At 41.4% G+C, this 18,078-nt stretch overlaps 1 protein-coding gene and 1 long non-coding RNA gene across 2 annotated transcripts in view; one reads left to right on the forward strand and one right to left on the reverse strand.

The window, feature by feature from the left end:
• Window positions 1-446: 446 nt before the first annotated feature.
• Window positions 447-13,423, reverse strand: LOC125321774. The gene is made up of 3 exons (XR_007201684.1): window positions 13,411-13,423; window positions 11,364-11,370; window positions 447-537 (listed from the first exon to the last, which is right to left on the reverse strand). It is a non-coding gene; the product is annotated as an uncharacterized LOC125321774 (long non-coding RNA).
• Window positions 13,424-16,283: 2,860 nt separating this feature from the next.
• The window catches only part of B3GLCT (beta 3-glucosyltransferase), a 49,836-nt gene continuing 48,041 nt past the window's right edge, over window positions 16,284-18,078 (forward strand). The window contains exon 1 of the mRNA XM_048295007.1: window positions 16,284-16,499. Coding sequence (XP_048150964.1) covers window positions 16,412-16,499 — 88 coding nt within the window. The 5' untranslated portion in view covers window positions 16,284-16,411. The remainder of the gene's footprint in view (window positions 16,500-18,078) is intronic.

Here is an 18,078-nt window from a genome sequence, read left to right on the forward strand (position 1 = left end):
AACATCTCTAGGGCCGATTGTCACGTTGTTGTAAGTGTCTCCCCTCTGTGCTGCCAGACTAAATATGTTAATTCTACAGATCACTTGTTCTCTGCAGAGGGCTTTTGTCTCAGGGTGCCACAACCTACTATATCATATATGTCCTATTGCCTCCTAGCTGTCTAGCTCTAGCTTTTTGTGCAGGACCCCATCCCTGCTAGAAGAAGCCTTAACCTTCTGCATTCCGTATGGAGGTATGGTGGATTCACAGATCCTGATTTCAGTTGCCAGCGGTACATCCATCACAGAATCGATTAGGTTGACCTAAAGGGACCTTTGAGATAATTGAATCCAACCATGACCAAGGCATGAAAACCAGACCATGGCACTGAGTGCCACATCTACTCTTTGCTTAAACACCTCCAAGCACAGTGACTCTACCACCTCCCTGTGGCTCCCACCAGCCCATTCCAGTATCTAATCACCCTTTCTGTGAAGAACTTTCTCCTAATGTCCAGCCTCATACTCCCCCTGGCACAGCTTAAGACTGTGTCCTCTCTGCATGTTAGATGCTGCCTTTCAGGTCCTGGCTGTTACAAAGGGCAGGGAGAGGCGATTGCATTCAGTGTCCTGAGTGTCCTTGCATGGAAGAGACAAGATATTTCCACCCCCACCTCCCACCCCCCGCCCCCCTTTCTAGGTACTGTGGTTCAGCAATTTCTGATAAAGCTTTGCCTCAGAGTTGAGTAACATTCAGCTCGCGGGATCTCGACCCCTCATGAGGGTGCATGGGGAGGATTTGTTCTCCTGAAATAGTGCTTGCCTGCTCCAGAGGAGACACAGAGCTGAAAAATTCATGAGACCAGTGTCACTAGCTAAGGATGCAGCTTCTAACTTCAGAATGAGCTGATAGGTTGGCCTGATAGATGTGTGTGTGTGAGTTGATGAGGTTTCGTGTCCTTACTTGACATGGTAAATATTCATGATAATGTATTTCCAGTTTTGAATGAGGAGACAGACTTCATCAAAGTATTTAGCTGCTTAAATATCCTGATAAAGAAATGCTTAAAGTACTTAAGCAGCCTTCATGAGCATCCAAAGTCCTTGCATCCTGGATAATACTTGTCTAGAACTTGAAGGTGAAAAACCAGTCTTTTCATTTATCGGTTCACCGGTATGTCAGCTGTCACCTTATCTGACAAGAAGTGGAGTACCTAGTATTTTCAGTGCTTGTTTAGAAAGTCCTGTTGTGGCAAATTACAGACACAGAGCATACCTGGTGGTTTAAGTGTTGCCATAGGTAATAAAAGTAGATACCAAACATTCTTTCTGCTTTTTCTCTTTTGTTATACACTGTTTATCCTTGAATAGAAAAAGAAGAAAACTTGACTGTTTGCCCAGATTTGCAGCTGTTCTCTAAAGGGAGAAAAAGCTCAGCAGTGAATTTGGAAGTTACTCTGCTGGCATCATCTCTGATGGTGCAGTGCAGTGGTTGAGTTATGGCTTCAATGAAGTGGAATCCCAGTATAGGAATAGAGTTTTTTTTACTCAGCCTAGAGCAGAAGCACATATTGGTAGCGACTTGCTGTCTGTGAGGTGAGTTCCCACTATGGAGCTCTAAATGGTATTGGGGAGGAGTAGAGGGAAGACAAGAACTGCTGAGGGAGGTAGTACTGGTAAGGTGCTTGCTAGAGATGGTTCCTGAGTCTGGGCCTGGGGCAGCTGATGCAGTGGTGTGGGCCATTCTGAAAGGATGCAAGCTGCCAGCAAATCTGGAGGCTGGAAACCCTGTGACTGTGGGCACAGCATGCTGCCACCAGGAAGTGCTTAGTGAAGGGACAAGTTTGAATGTTATGATGTGAGTAAGAACCCCCTGCTTTTCATCACAGATGAGAACCAAGAAATACAAGATCAAAGAGGCATCAAGAAATCATACAGCATTGGCTGGCTAAGGTTAACACACTGATGAGGCTTAGCAGTGAGAACACTTGCATCTGTCTGTCTAATCTGATGCTCTGGATAAAGCCAGCAGGATTGGAATCATTAAAACCATGATTTACCAAGGGCTGCAGAAATGAGATGATAAACTTTATTTTAAAAGTCTAGGAGAAGATTCTGAAAACTCTTGGTTCTTTCTTCCAGCAATGTGAAGACTTGCGTGTCTCTTCCTTCTAAACTAGAGATAGGAAGGGTTACATATTGACTGTCAATCTTCTTGTAGGGGCGTGTGGGAAAACATTGTAACCTCTGCTGGTGTTCATTAGTGTTGGAAAGCTTGTGAGTTTAGGAACTGAGGTTAACCAGTGTGCTGCCCTTCTTTTTGGGTGTCACATCAGCCTTTTCTGGATGTCCAGGTGGACAGACATGCTGGCCTGAAGTGAAATTTCTGTTAATGTTCTCCTTGGTCAAGTAGTCTGTGATCCTAATGCTGCTGGGAAGAAAAGAGGAGAGTTCTGCTATTCCTGCTTTCTCGTTGTTCAGTGGGATACTGGATTCTTACACATGGATGCTCTATTTTAACCTTTGTGGTTTTGCAATGCACCAACTATTGTAGCTGGTTACCAGAATATAACAACTGACCCATGTTTTTCAAATTTTTAAGGTTGTCTTGCACAGTTAGGATATATGTTTACCCAAATATTCTCTCTACTTCAGTGTTTAACTTATGATGAATGAAGAGAGAGTTTGGCAACAAAATGTATCTCAGGTGGATTTTTCTTTACTCCTCAGTATGAGTAGGGAGTTTAGCTCTGTAAGTGCTCTCACTGTGACTGTTAAGGGCTTCTGTAAACATGCCCAGATTCTGACCTGGAGAAAAGAACAGTCTGACTTTCATCAGTGCAAACAGTGCTTTAAAATGGTAGTTGATCAGGCCTTTAAAAATTATTTTCATATTTGATACTGTGGCCTCTACCAGAACATTAATAAAGGTGTTCAGAAACTGAATTTGACATGGGAACAGGAATTATCTCATGTTAAACCAGTACTAATGTTGGTAAACTGCCATGGGGTGGAGAGATAGAATGACATTAGTGTCTATACAGGGAATGTTACCGTTATAAAACATGACCTCAGTCAACTAGAGGATGGGCTAATGTCCCTGTGGAAGGCCAGGTGTCACAGGGCTAATGTCCCTGTGGAAGGCCAAGCGTCACAGAAAATAACATAGCAATCAATTGAGCTTGAAATTTCTGCTGTGTTGCCAGAGGTCCAAACAGATCTGCAGGAGCTCTGCTGGGACAGTAGAGGCAGCATTCTTTGTACATAATCTTCATATTTTATTTGAAACAGAAAACAGGAAAACCCACCCCAGTATAGGCAGGCAACATCTAAACATTGCATTCCAAGCAAATAGGTCTCTATCATTTATCTGGGGACTTTATATATGTTCTCACTTTCCATTTGGGGGTTGAGCTGCATTCCAGCCCATGCTATTGTTCTAATCTGTTTGGAAGTTGCCTGTGCCAGCTTTACTGCAGCTGCCCTTCTGTAAATGTGAGCAGTTGGCTCTTAATGATAGCACATGCTGGTCAATCTAAGCTTCTGCAATGTTTCTGTCTCTGTCTCTCATCATTTGAGAAGGTCTTTAATGCAACCTAATGAGATTAGACTTCATTTGTTCTTGGGTTCTCAGCTAAGGTTTAAATGGTAAAGAGCACTTCAGGTCATTGCTTAGTCCAAAGAAAGACTGACATTCCTATCAAGCTGTGGTTCTCCGGAAATATGAGTTAGTTCACTAGACAGCTCCAGTAGTCTCACCCTTGTGGTACAATCCTGTACTTCAGCTCTTGCTTTACACTGATTTTCATACCACTATTTTACCACTGTATGGTATTTACTTTAATGTCTATAAACATTTTGTAAATCAAGCGAAAAATAGGATTGTGTCAAGGAAAATAATGTGAGTTGCCAAAAGTCTATCCAACTATGTGAGACAACAGCTAACACATCATGCTTGTATTTTCACTTAAAATTTTTTTTGGTCTCTTCTGTATGGGAAATGTTAGTGATAATTTCTACAGTATTATCTTTGCTAATACCTCCATCCACATTCTTGTCCTGGAGAAAGAGAGGAAAATTGAAGAGGATAAGTCGCCAATGAGGTAGTGTAAGCAGCCTGAAGCGTAGCAATCAATGAGCACTGCTTTCTGAATGTTTGAAATCTGAGCTGAGCTGTTCAGAGCATCCCTACTGTGGGGAATATCCACTTTGTACAAAATGCACAGGCTCTTTGGTAAGGCAGATAAACTTCACTTGATAGATTTTTGCGTGCTTCCTGATAAAAGCCTCAGCACCTGGCAAATTCTAATGAGGCTCTTTGCAGCTCTGGCCATGGATCACCATACTTGAACACACACCATAGCAAATCCAAATCCCAGAGTAACCAACAGGGTAATGCTTTATCCTCCTGACACTCTGAATAAGACTCTTAACCCCAAAAAACTTTTTTAATCTGCATACAAGGATGTCCTTTTCCTGTGAGTTTTTTTCATTTTTATGCCTATTAATATATCTGTGTGCTTATAAAACATGAGTTAAAATGGAGAAGACTTTATTTTTGATGTTAACATGAATTCCTCAAAACCTGTAGCTGTGAATGTTTGCTTTGATGGCTGGGAAACTACCAATAGTGTCTGATGTTGATAAAGCATTATTTGTATTTAGAAAAGCGCAAATTAAGACTGAAACAATGCAAAGGTGGAGAAGGTAAGTTAAAAGTTACAGTGCCAAGGTTATTGTGAACTTCTTCGTTCTATTCCCTTGGAGGTACAGATGTTTTAATCCACTCACTTAAACAACTGGATTGTCCTACTGGAAAATGTTAAGATTTTAGGAAAAAGAACATTTACACTTTATTTACTTTGTATTTAATAAACTTAGCACAGGAAGGCAAGTGTCCCATAAATGCTTTAAGATCCAAAATTATGGAGCTTAGGAACATTCAAATAGTACTAAACCTGGAGTGTTCATGAATGTCAAATACTGTAACGTGAGTGATTATATGTTTATAATTCCCTCATAACCTCTTCTCCTGTTGCTTAGACACAAGATGTGTTTTAAACAAGAAAATCAGACAATATGATTATGGTGCAAAACAAAATTAATATAGATGACCAGCTGCACATCACTAATTGGAAGAAGCAGAGAGCTGGATGGTTTTTAAGTAAATATGGAACTAGATTGTATAAACTCTCCGATGCCTAAGTGCAATTAATAAAATAAAAGTACTTCTAAAATCAGAAGGATTGCAAAGCCTCCTTAGGCAGTCTGGATTAAAAAAAAAAAAAAATCAGTGAGGTTTTGACTGGTTCTTGTATATGAAATGAAAGGAACTGAAAGTTATTATTAAGTAGAGAAATGAAAATGGATGAAAATGAAAATAAGGGGTGGGGGAATGGAAATAAATAAGGTAAGTTATTACTACTTGATCTGATGGCAAACCATCTGGCAATATGCTGCCAAATCATTATGTATCATTTATATGACTCAGTGCTAATTAGATGTGCACGGATTATGCAGACTTCTTGTGCTTTCAACATTGGCAGAATGTTTTAAAAATATCACTTACATTATTAGTATGACATGTCCTTGTTATGAATTTCTGACAGTAATCCAAGCCATTTTTTCACTAGAAAGTATCCAAAGCACTTCAAAGACTGTTCAGATTTTTACTTTTTAAAAAAGAAACGAAACAAAAAAAACCCAGTATAACACCAGGATCTTCTGTCCAGACACTAAGAAATTAATTTATTTTTCTTTTCCAGTAACTTTCAGAAAATCTACTGACTGAGCAGATAGGCCTGGACAGCATGAAAAGATAACTAACTACATAAATATATACACACTTCAGATTATAGTAAACATGCTTTGAAAGACCGTGTAATAAAGAGTCTTTTAAAAGTGTGTGTGCATTGCTCCATGTCTATACATACACAAATCAAACACTTTTCTCTTTTTTTCTAGGATTTCCCCACTTTCATTCACATGACATCAACAATTTCCACAAATGGGGGACTATAAAATTTTCCTTTGTTTATAGTACCTCTATAGCTATACTTAGAGCATATTAACTGTTATATGTCTACCTTAAACATGCTACAACATAAATCTGTTAATAAAATGTATTCTGAGAGTTGAAAACTTCAAACTGCTTTCATATGAAAGCTATAAACATCTGTTGGATGGAAGGTGAAATACTGAGAGTTAAAGATCAACAGGGTGAGTGATTAATGGGTGAAATTTCTTCCTTTTCAAGGAATGTCTCAAAGGTGGTGCATCCAAAACCACAGGTTTTGGTGTGGCTTTTTTTGTTTGGTTGTTTTTATTGGGGGTTTTTTTGTTTGTTTTTTTTGTTGTTGTTGTTGTTTTGTTTTGTTTCATTTTGTTTTGTTTTAAGAAAAAAAAATCAATATGCTTGACTAAGAAATATGTGTTTTCTGAAAATTAAAGGCCTCTGAAGGGAGCTTGTTTACTTGTCAGTTATGAATACAGTGAAAATAAGGCAGCACAAATCCATAGTTGCATAAGTAACTAGCAAGTGCATAGAAAGAAGTAATATTTGAAAAAATATCAGAACGTTCTAATACAGGGATATAGATCTTAACACAAAAATACTTTTTGTGATGTGACTACTTTTGTAAATATGCATGACTTGCCTCGTGTAGTTTTGTATTTACATTTAAAGATTATTTCAAAGAGTTGGCAGAATGCTCTATAGCACAGGACACATGATCTGCAAAGTGGTATAAAACATTTACATTTACTTATAGACTTAGAATTACACAAGAAAGAGATACGCTCATTAGAGCATTTTTTTATTTCAGTTGCAGTCACACAATATTCCTCTAGTAGGGGGATGAGGGCAAAATTCCAAACAAAAGTGAGATGTGCACTTTTAACAGTAATTGTCATTAATGATCTCCTGCTAAAGTTTTCCAATATTATATACTCTTTATTTATAGTTTCAGGTGCCTTTCTAAAAAGTTACTGTCTTTGAACACAGGCTGGATTAATCCGTTTATCAAAACTGGATTATTGTGCACAAATTTCCATTTTAGTAGTATAATAGTAAAGTTCCTGCACTGCTTGAAACATGCTGAAGAATGATCCCTGTGAGAGGCCCCAACCTAGTGGGCTCAAAAAGTGAGAAACTAAAATAACAAGGACCTTAGGAAAATGTTGGTAGAAGTGTTTTGACAGCTTGAATGGATTTACCTGGCCTATGCTAATATTCATTTTACAGAGAATTCAAGTTGAAACTAAAGAAATATTTGCCTGCTTAGAAATTTACCACATCTGTTAATCTTATGCCTGAGCCAAGCTTTCGCATACAGTTATGATTACTAATAACATTACGCACAGTTTGTTGAGTTTGGGTTTGGGGTTTTTTTGCTCTTGGATCAATAAAGAAAAACAAATTTATGTATAACTTCTGGACATTGGGTGGCACCATTGCCTCACATAAGCCATATAGCTGCCTTCTAGCTTAAGTTTCACAATGTTGGCTCTGCTCCTTTTTCCTTTAGCATAACTATATAAGGCAAGCCAGACTGCAGAACTAGTTGCCTTCTTTCTTCTCTCTCTCTTTTTTTCTTTTTTTAGTTTGATTTTAAGCAGTCATCTTGCTTTAAATAGTAATGGATTTTTAACCAAGAACTGATGTTGCTCAGTTGAGGGAAGCGGTGTTTTGATTTCAAGTGTTGAAATGGAAAGATGCTCGGTACAGCCAAACTGCTTTCATGTGCATGTGCGCCAGCCAGCCTGTGATGAAGCTGTACACTAATGCAAAAAGTAGGAATAGCACCTGTGTGTTTTATTGTCTTTAATAAAATTCAGTTTAAAACTATGTTTTAATTAAGAGCTGATTTGTGTCCACAGCAGGGCTGATATATCAGATACCAATATGTGTTTCTGTATGGTCAAGATTCCTCTAGGTTTACTTTTAAGATGTATTTAGGTCTTTTTAATCGGACCTTGATCTCCTTCCTGGCAGATACAAAAACTTTGTCCCAAATCAGGAGACTGGTATAAAAACATACAAAAAAAATACCTTTCCTTACACTGGTATGATTTTTTTTCCCCAGGGTTTATTAAATTTATTGTACAGAGCAAAGTACTCAGTAGATAACTAATAGTATTTTGTCTCCATATTAATTAAACTGTCAGAGACTGCATTTTGAAAATGGTCTGAGGAGTTACACAGTGGTTACTACTGTGGAAGTGAATGAGACAGTAAAAAGAAATGCAGAATTTCCATTAATTTTTACTTTATGTCTGTATTTGGGGCAAAAGTGCAGAATTAAGCTTTGATGTTGTTTCATACAGTCTTATGGAAGAGCTCTGTCAGTTATGTAGATCAGCATCCAGTACTAACTTACTTGGGGGAAGGCATTCTGATGAAAGCTGTAAGAATAATAGTGATTTTTAAAAAAAAAATTGGATTAAAGAAACCCCAACCCTGTTTCCATATACACTGGCTGGTCAACCTAAAGATAGAAGTTTAGCATAAATAGAAATCTGCATAAAGGTGTTTCTGAGTCTTTGAAAATGTTGCCAGCCAGTTGCAGTTTCAGAAACAATATCAAATAATGTATCAGTAGTATCTGCTATAAAGAATTTACGAACCTGCTGCTTGTCAAAGTTTCCACTGTTAAGCCTTGTAAAGAATGTGTTCACTAGAATCTGAGCCAACTGCACAATTAAAGAGCAGATCATTAAAATACATTTCTTGGATTATCTCTTTGTAATGTGTGATCTGAGCAGCTCTGTATGTTTGTATTCCTCTAGAACTGATCGCAGTGCAGTTCTTTAAGTTCAAGACCTTTCATTCTTATTTTAGAGCCTCACAAATAAACTTGCAGAAACAGATAACTTCGTTTCAGAGCTGAAAAGTGAGACAGAAGCCTTAAATATACACTATGAGAATGAGTGAGGACCGGTGATCTAACATTGGAAGCATTCTAATTTTTTATTCTTTTTAGTGGGAACAGAAATTGAAGAGAAACATGAGACTATGTCTCAAGTACTGAAAAACTGTGTAAGGACTTTCTCTAGGTCCACTAAGGATATGATGAGAAATAATGTCCAAAAATTAAAAGAAGGAAGTACCCTTTGGCTACAACAAGGTTTGAAGCTCAGTGTCAGCCAGGAACAGGGAGCCAATGTCTTGCACAACTGAAAGATACTTTTGATTTCTGGTGTCTCCCTGGTTTGAGAGGTGGCTTGTTTCCTGCTGTGAGCAGATATGAAACAACCTCTTAAATTTCTTTCTAATTCCTCTTCAATTCCACTCCATGATTTTAACATTGTACATTGTGTAGTAGATAAATCTGCTGGAAACAATAATTTGTCTTTCAAACTTACTATTCAGACTACAATCTGTTACAGTTAATTCACTGCCAAATAAAGGTGATGATAAGATCAGATTGTCGTGGGTTTAGAAGAGATTGTTACCAACTGTTGTGGGTTGACCCTGGCCAACAGCTGAATGCCCCCACAGCTACTTCCTCACTCTTCCTCCTCCTCCAGCATGACAGCACATAAAAGGAGAGCAAAAGTTGTGGGTTGAGATAAAGAGACTTTAATAAATGAAGGAAAAAGAAGGGGAAAGACCCAAGGGATGCCAAGGCAGCTGTTCACCACCCCTTAGTGCAGTGCCTAGCCATGCTCCAGGCCTCTACCTCAGAGGTCACACACCCACACGCCTTCTTCTAACCCAGCTTCTGTTGGGTAGCAGAACTTTATATGATATGGAATTTGCCCTTGGACAGTTTGGGTCCTCTCACAACTTCCTGCTCAACTTGGGGGGAAGGATAGTATGATATGGGCTCTTATGAAGGAAGTTAACTCCATCCTGGCCATACCCAGTACACCAAGTTTTTTACAGCTTTTTAGGTAAAATTCAGCAAACTAGTTGTTTTCCATGCTGTCTACACAAAGCTTGTTATTGAGATTCACTGTGCATGTCATGGTTATTTTCTTAGGATTGGTTGTGTTTTCCGTAGAGCTACGTAAGAAGTTGGTACTGCTGTTATGCCCAGTGTGCCCTACTGCTTGGCCACAAAACAGTTTTTCCAGACTCTTAACTGAGTGGTTTTAATTTAGAACTGTGTGTTTTGAGGGTTTGGGCAATGTTGTCCTGTATGATGTCACCATCAAACTCTTAACTTCTGTTGACTTTTGTAGTTTCCCTGTGTCATGTTTACTTGATGTTGTTGTATTTGAATGGTTCTGTACCACCTGTGGCATCCTGTGGTTTTTTGATCCAGTCCTATTTGACTGTCCATATCAAAAGCAGAATGAAATAGTCCTAAGGGAGCAATTGCTGGTGGACATGATCTAAAACTGCTTTGAGGCTAATACAGGCTGCGATGAGTGCAGTTGCTCTGAAGTGACACCGGGCTGTAAAGGCTCCTAAGGGCCACTTCATAACTGAAAATTTCTGGAATGAGGGGTGCTCGGGTTCCTCCTGTCAGTTTTGATCAATGAGCTCCTCATCTGGTTAACTACTCCAGCCCTCGTTTCCCCTTATGCCACTCAGAAGGACAAGGCAGATATCCACCTTTGAGTGGAGATGATCAGGATGCAGAAGTCCTTTTCAGGCAATTAAATCTATTTTTATTACATAGAAGATACTTCTTGTGGCTTTGTTCATATCAAAGGATGGTTTTTAGGTGACTTATTCATAAGCAAGGATGGTTGGCAAGCTCAGAATTGAATCATTTTACCTCTAATAATGACTGATATAATGACTTTAAACTGCTGTTTTGCCGAAGTGGGAGGCCCCAACAGGCAGCACATACCAACTTCTGTGCTTGGAGTGAGTTTACATATCCAAAATTGACTGATTTTGTCTGTAGGCATGTGTCAGGTAGGCGTCATGTCTTTTTCTATTCTTCTCCCTACCATCTCAGAATAAGAAAGTAATTAAGCTGGGAAAGGCCTTTTGAGGTCATCTGGTCCAACACCCAGCTCAAAGTTACTTCTGAAGCTGCACAATTTTCCAACTCTGCTTGTTCAACAGCATGATTATTGTGCACACCTGAGCTGGTTCAAAAGAAAACTGCTTCAGCTGAAGAAACTAGCTGTTGTGTGCCTGCCACTGCTTAGAGTGTTTGCATCTAAGTACACAGCCCCTGTGCTTCTTGAGATTATTGGCATAAAAAGCTGTAAGACAGACATACGCCGAAGTCTTTGGTGCCACCATCTTATAGGATGGATTTTTCCAGGGTCTAAAGCCTCGTTAAGATGTTTCATGCTGTCTGAGCATCTCTGGATATTAACTGTGACTACTTGTCTCTTCCACTCTCAGGAATTCTTTTTTTTTTTTTTTTTTTGGCTGCCAAATTGGGATGTCATAACAACGTTTAAGTTGGTTTCTGAACTGTCATGCTTTACAGTGCAGCTGTAATAAGGCAAAACAAAATATATGGAAGCTATTTGTGAGACATGGGAGATCCTGAGGCACAAATCCCAGGAGATGATGCAGGTTAATCAATACTTGAGTGATCATGATATTTACAGCTCATCAAACCAGCAGAAATGTTAGAGACAAATTCATAGGACATTATTTGACCACGCACTTCAGCGGTCCTTGAACAGTCTGCCTCATTTTTTTCCCTGCCACTATGACTTAGTACACAGTTGAGAAAGGTAGGTGATTTTTTATACCACTGTTTCTTTTCTTGTACGAATTAGAAGCTGGGGTAAGTAGTTAATGCTGCCACTAATCTTTTTAAAACAAACAGAAGTATTTTGTTCATACATGATTTTGCTCAGTTAAATCCCTTATTGTTTATCTATACTTTGACTTTCGGTTGACAAGGTAATATTTTCACTAATTTATTAAAAGACAGTAGCAGGTCGTTTAGGACTAATGTTTTGTATTTTTAAATAGCTACATTTCAGCAGGGAAAATATAAAGAGCTCAGTGCTTGGTAGAGGTAGTTGTGTGTCAGATGGAAGCAGCAGGAGACCGAACAGGAGAGAGCAGCAAGTCTGACAGTTCTTTAGACAAGCTGTTCATTTGACCAAGGGAGTGGGCAACATGCCCTTGGTGTATAATCAAGACTGAAAATCTTCAGTCCTCTACATCTGCCTATAGAAGTTTCTCCTTGACTGTGTGCAGTACAGTAGACAGGAGCATCTCACAATCTCATCACTTGAAATCTGGGGACCTGTGTCAAGTTCCACAGCTTGATAGATCTTCTGTTTCTTATCTGTAGTTCAAAGATGTTGAAATTCCTGTGTCCTGCTCCCTTCCCTGAGCGTATATATTCTGCCTCTTGGACAATCCAGAAGATATGCTGCAGAAGGTATTTTCACTGTTTCTCTGCCAGAAGACACAGGAGCTGACTGGCAGAGACAGTTAAGCACTCATTACTGTCCCATACGAAAGGAATTGTCTTTGATCCATCTTTACAATCTTATAAGAATCTGTGACTGATTACTTCACGTCCAGTGTTTTTCCAGGTCCTTTCTAGAGAGTGTGTAATCTAGTAACAGCAGTCTCGATCATGAAAAATTGCTTGGTTGAACTCTATTCCCAGGACACCTTGCTACAGCCACACACCAGTTCTCTATACAGCTTTGATTGAAGGCTGTAAGATTTAGCTTAAATGGAGTCCTCAAATTTTAATTAAGAGCCACCACTTCCCAGGTTAACCCAAGAAGAAGAGAGACTAAACTCAGACTACACTGTGGGCTGGCACAGGGGTTGAGTGGAGCGCTGAATTCCCGCAGTGTTCTGGTTGTCAGGTTTACAGCATGCACATGCTGATACTGCAACGTTATCAGTTCTCCTGGGCAAGATGGGGCAAGTCCTAGGCCAAGTGTCACTGACTGAGTCATGTCTAGAGTATGGGGGGCTTTCCCTCCTACTGCAGGTTTCTCCCAGGGAGAGCTGTTTAGAGTGGTCCAAAGGGGACAAGGGAGTGTAGTTTAGATCTGAGCGCTGCAGAGTATCAGAACTCTCATGTTCAAGGTCACTGCCTAGTGTTTGACAAATGTAGGTGTATTCCCAGGGTATCAGTATCTTAGGGTATATAATAATGGACTGGAACTGCCATTGAAATACTGCCTTGAGTAGCTGAAAGCTGAGAAATTGTTCCCAAATGCATGTTGTGATTCAAAAAGTAATTGTGTGATTCTGAACTCATTTGGATTGGTTTTGCTCATTTCTGCAGGATTAGTCTTCGCTTAAAGTTATGCTGCTCCTTACGCAACTTCCTGAGTAGGACAGAGAGATCCAACTGCAGAAGCCTGAGGAAGAGCTGGAACAGAACTCAACTGATGTGACTTGTAGGCCTCTCTCTGACAGAAAGGTCTTTCCACCCCAGCTATTGAAAGAAACTAAGAAAACTCTGTCATCCCTGGATTAAACATTTCTCATATGTCTAAAAGAACAAAGTAGTTGCAGTCAAGTTCTCTAACTCAGTAATTGCTGTTGTGTCTGGTTCATAATTTCTCTGTTTTCCCATATTACAATCCTTCTATAGAAAGAGATGACAAAGCCACCAGGGTATCCAGAGGCACTGCTGCAGTGCCTGCAAAAAGAGCAAACTGCCTTTGAATCACAAGCCAGCCTTTGCATTTGGTATTCGTAACTTTACAGATATATATCTCTGACAGTATTTACTTGTATTTGCAGTCCCCCCTTTTTAGTCTCAGAGGTGGGACAGCAAAAGTGCTACATTTGTATTATTTAGGAATCTAAAATACATGTAATACTATAAAGAAAGGAAGCTTGGTGGTCTTCTAAACCTCTGTGTTCCTTAATAGAATGTTCATTATTTTCAACCTTCCTGAGATGGAAATTCTCAGTGGGGTAGTTAGTATAACAAACAAACACAATCTGAGTGTGTAAGTAGAGTAGAATTCAAGAAAAAGGGTTATTTCCTACTTCCTCCTCACAGCCCTAAATATAAGATTTAAAACCCTTAAGTGTTATTTTTCTTAACAGTTGGAGAACACCAGGTTCATGGTAGAGTTCCATATTTCTTGGGGGTTGTTACAATGGAATTTCTCTTATTTGTGACAAGGCAAAACACTTATTACATCTCAGAAAAAGGCTGAGGTTTTTTTTCCTTACAGACTTGGTGCATGGGGAAACATTGGAACATGGGTATATCTTAACCACTTTGAAAGTGAAAAGTCTTATGTTTATCCCAGATGTTGTGGGCATGATCCTTGTGATGTGAATACTTAAAGAAACCAGCATAAAACAGAAATGGAAGAAAGGGTGGGAAATGCTGCTGAAACTTATAAGGAAAACCAAGCAAATGCAGATACACATGTTAAGCAAAAGGTTTCATATCTTTTGTATTGTTATAGTCCTAGAAATGGAAGGATAACTTTTTACTTCTCTCTTTTTTCTCCAGTAATGATGAACATGCACATAAAACCAGACAGAGAAATAGTATGTAAGTTTCTACTTAGTTGGCATCAGAATTATTATTCTTGAGGCCAGTAACTTATCTAGTGAATCAGAATGTCAGCAACAAGCACTTGTTCTGTAAGGCAAATAACAAGCTGTTGTTGTTCGCACTTGTGCCTCATTTTCCCTTCTCTTGTGATATCAGGGGGTGTGTGTTTAGCAAATACATAAAGTAAGTTGAGTACTCCAAAGAAGTCTAGCTAACATATTTCTATTGTGGTATTTTTAAAGTAAAGTGTGAGGTCTACTACTAAGTTACTGTGATATAGATGTGCTCGATGAACTTGCTAAGGGAGTGAGCGTTTATCACTGTGAAAAGGTTTCCATTCATCTTCACAATCACTTCTCTGGAATATTTAAGGTGTCCTATTGAAACCACTTGACCCATCAGGAAGAGAATGCCATAGATCTAAAGGTTGCAGAGTTTTGAAGAAAGATCCAAGCTGGGTCCCATGCTGTTGGCCTTATTGGATTAAAAATAGTTTATAGCTGGCTTGGACACTGCACCATTTGTCTCCAGTGAGGTCAGTGCATACTGAATGGTTGGGTTGCTAGGAGGGGTCTGTGTGAAAAATATTTGAAGAAAAAATGTGTACAAATAGACCTGGCTGGAAACCATGTTTATGTGTACCCAGCATGTAAGGAATTGTTACATAGGGCACCATGTGTTACGCTCAAAATCATGTTTAAGGGCAAAGAGGAAGCCCGCCTTATATGATATACACCAAGAATTTTTTGGTTCTTGCTACTGTAGTTGAAATGTGAAATTCTAATAATTATTAATACAGATCTAATTGTTACAGAAAAAGAAATAACAGTGCACTGAAAATTTTCTACACACTGCTGGGTTTCTAGTCCTACCACTGCTCACCTTTCTGTGGCTTCCATGGGTCTGAAGGACAGCAGTTTAATTTTGGGGTGTATGGGGGATATTATAGCAAGTTGTCAGCATGTGGACTGCTTCACTACGACAAATCTGACATTCCTGTGGATGGTTTCTTTTTCCTTGCTCCAGGATTCATGTGGGGTCATTTTTTGTTTGCTAACAAGCCTTCAAACTCTTGATCTTTCTTCATTGGTCTGTGGCTCTGTTACATTCAAATTTACTGTCTGTATTGTGACATATATGCATGTGGAATCTACTTTGTCCTCTGTGTTACCCCTAAAACCAATTTTGTGCAGCTCCAGGTCTGCATTTCTTTAGCCGTGGAGTCTCCAGTGTCAAGGCTGTGCTTCAGGTCACATGCCTGTACTCCGTGCTGCACCCCATGTCCCCACTCCTGGTCACACAGGTAGTTAGGAAAGGCAGACTGAAGGTGCCGCGTGCTCTCCTGGGTTTGTGAGAGTTGTTTTAGAGATGAATTAGGTCCCTTGCTCTGGTGGATGATGTTCCTGTTACCCTGCTGGGTAACATTTCACAGAATAATTGAACCAATTAGGTTGGAAAAGACCTCTGAGATCATTGAGTCGAACCCATGACTGAACACTACCATGTCAGCCACACCAAGGCACTGAGTGCCACATCCAGTCTTTCCTTAAGCATCTCCAAGGTCGGTGACTCCACCACCTCCCTGGGCAGCCCGTGCCAATGGACAGCTCAGGAGCGTTAATGGCTTAGGAGAGCTGTGCTTACTGGGATTGCATCGGGCAGGACGCTCACTGCCTGTCTCCGGGAGCGGCGGGCGTCCCGCGATGAGCGCCCCGGGAGCGGGGAGCCGCGGCAGCGCGGGGCCGCAGGGCGCTGCCTCTCCCGCTGCCGCCGCCAGAGGGCGCGGCGGCCGCCGAGCGCCTCCCCCTCCCGCCGGCGCTGGCGGCCGGTCCTGCCGGGGAGGAGGGAAGGGGAAGGGAGGAGGAGGAGGAGGGCGGGCAGGCGGCGACGGCGGCACCGCCACCAGCCGGAGGCCGCTCGCCCGTGCTCCTGCGGCAGAGGCGGGCAGCCGGGCGCACCGTGCCCCTCGCTTCCTCCCCCCGCCGTGCGGCTCAGCGGCCCCCGCCAAGATGTCTCGGGAGCTCGGCTGCAGCCGCTGGCTCCTCTTCGCTGCCTGCACCCACCTCGTCTTCCTTCTCCCGCCGCTCCGCGCCCGGGGTGAGTGGCGGGGGCCGGGCCGGGACGCCATGGCGAGGTGAAGGGAGGAGACCCGGGACGCTCGGCCCCTCCGAGGAGGTGATGACAGGGAGGAGGGCACGGAGAGCCGGAGAGCTCGGAGCGGCGCCGGAGCCGCCGCCGCTTCCTGCCCGCTCTGTCCCGCCCCGCGCGGGGAAGCGGGCGGGGGAGCCGAGGTGCCCCTGTTCCCGAAGTTTGTTTGCGATCCGGGCTGGAGCGCGGCCGGGCGGCGCGGGGTCCCTGCGCGGCGCCGGCTGCGGGGGCAGTGTCGGGAGCGCCTCCCGCCCCCGGGGCCGTGTGCGGGGCCAGGGGGTGAGGGCAGGGACAGCCTGCCCCGGGGAAACCGGCCCTGGGATCGGGAACAGCTTCGTGGAACAGCCCGCCGGACCCAGCGCGGAGCACTCGTGCTCGTGTTTGGGCAGCGCCGCACTGACGGGGTGTTCTGCTCAGGGCGGGGGGAAAGGGAGAACCGCCCGGCTGAAATGCCAGCCGAGAGGAAAGACATATACTACTGTGTTTTAGAGATGTTTTCCATGTGTTTAGTCAGGTGGGAGAAGATTAAAGGAGAAGGATTAGTAGTATGTCAGCGGTTGGGTTGCTACAGGCTCCTGGAGTTGGGAGCTGTTGGCGCGAGTGTAAGAGACAGAAGTAAATGTTTACATCTGTTCTGTTTCTCATTATTTCTATTCCTGAATATTTCTGTCTTTGTCAGCATAGGCTTGTCAGTTTGTTGTGAGCCTTTGGATTTGATTCTCTTTCACTGCTATGGCTTGTGCATCAAAATCATGCAGGGGAAAACTGGTACTAATAAATCACGTTTTCTGCAAAGTAAAACGGTGATATTTTGGTTTTTCTTCTGCTAAACACTTTTCCTTTCACTGACACAGCTTGTTTTTTGGAGCAGTCCTGATCTCTACAACTCTTCCTAAAGCTGCATTTCATTCTTTCTGGGATGAGTAGTTTTGCTCCAGTAAGGTACTATAGCACTTGTAACCTCAAACAGATTGTAATCACAGTCAGAGAATAGCAGCTTCAGTTTTTTCCCCTATATGTGTTTATTGTATATACATGCATACATACATACATGCAGGTAGAAAGCAGAAGTGGAAACACTTGTATTCTTGTTTAGTAGGTCTCAATTCATGCTTGTATGGAATTTATTCACCAGAAGCTTCCTGCAGTATCATGGTTTTCTTTTGGTTTTTTAATACCTTTTTATGTTACAGAAGCCATCCTTTCCCAAATAACCCATGCTTTTGAGATGGCCTGGATAGGGAGTTTGCAAAACAATCAGCTTTGTTCTTGGAAAACAGAAATAATTTGGTTTGCTTTCCAGAGAAGCAAACAGCTTGTCTGTCAGTAGTTAAGTAATTTCATAAATTCCAGCTTGCAGGTGGCAGCTTACAGAATGCGAAAATGTGTTCAGATGATTTTGTATGGTGTAACTTCTAGGCAATCAGAAGGGATCATGATGATGCTTTTTCTTCTACTGTTTTTCTTTGCTTGCCTCTTATAAAGATACTGGTGTTCACAGCACTCATTTAGACATTTCACTGATTCA

The sequence above is a fragment of the Corvus hawaiiensis genome, chromosome 2, assembly GCF_020740725.1.
Source record: "Corvus hawaiiensis isolate bCorHaw1 chromosome 2, bCorHaw1.pri.cur, whole genome shotgun sequence".
NCBI lineage: Eukaryota > Metazoa > Chordata > Aves > Passeriformes > Corvidae > Corvus > Corvus hawaiiensis.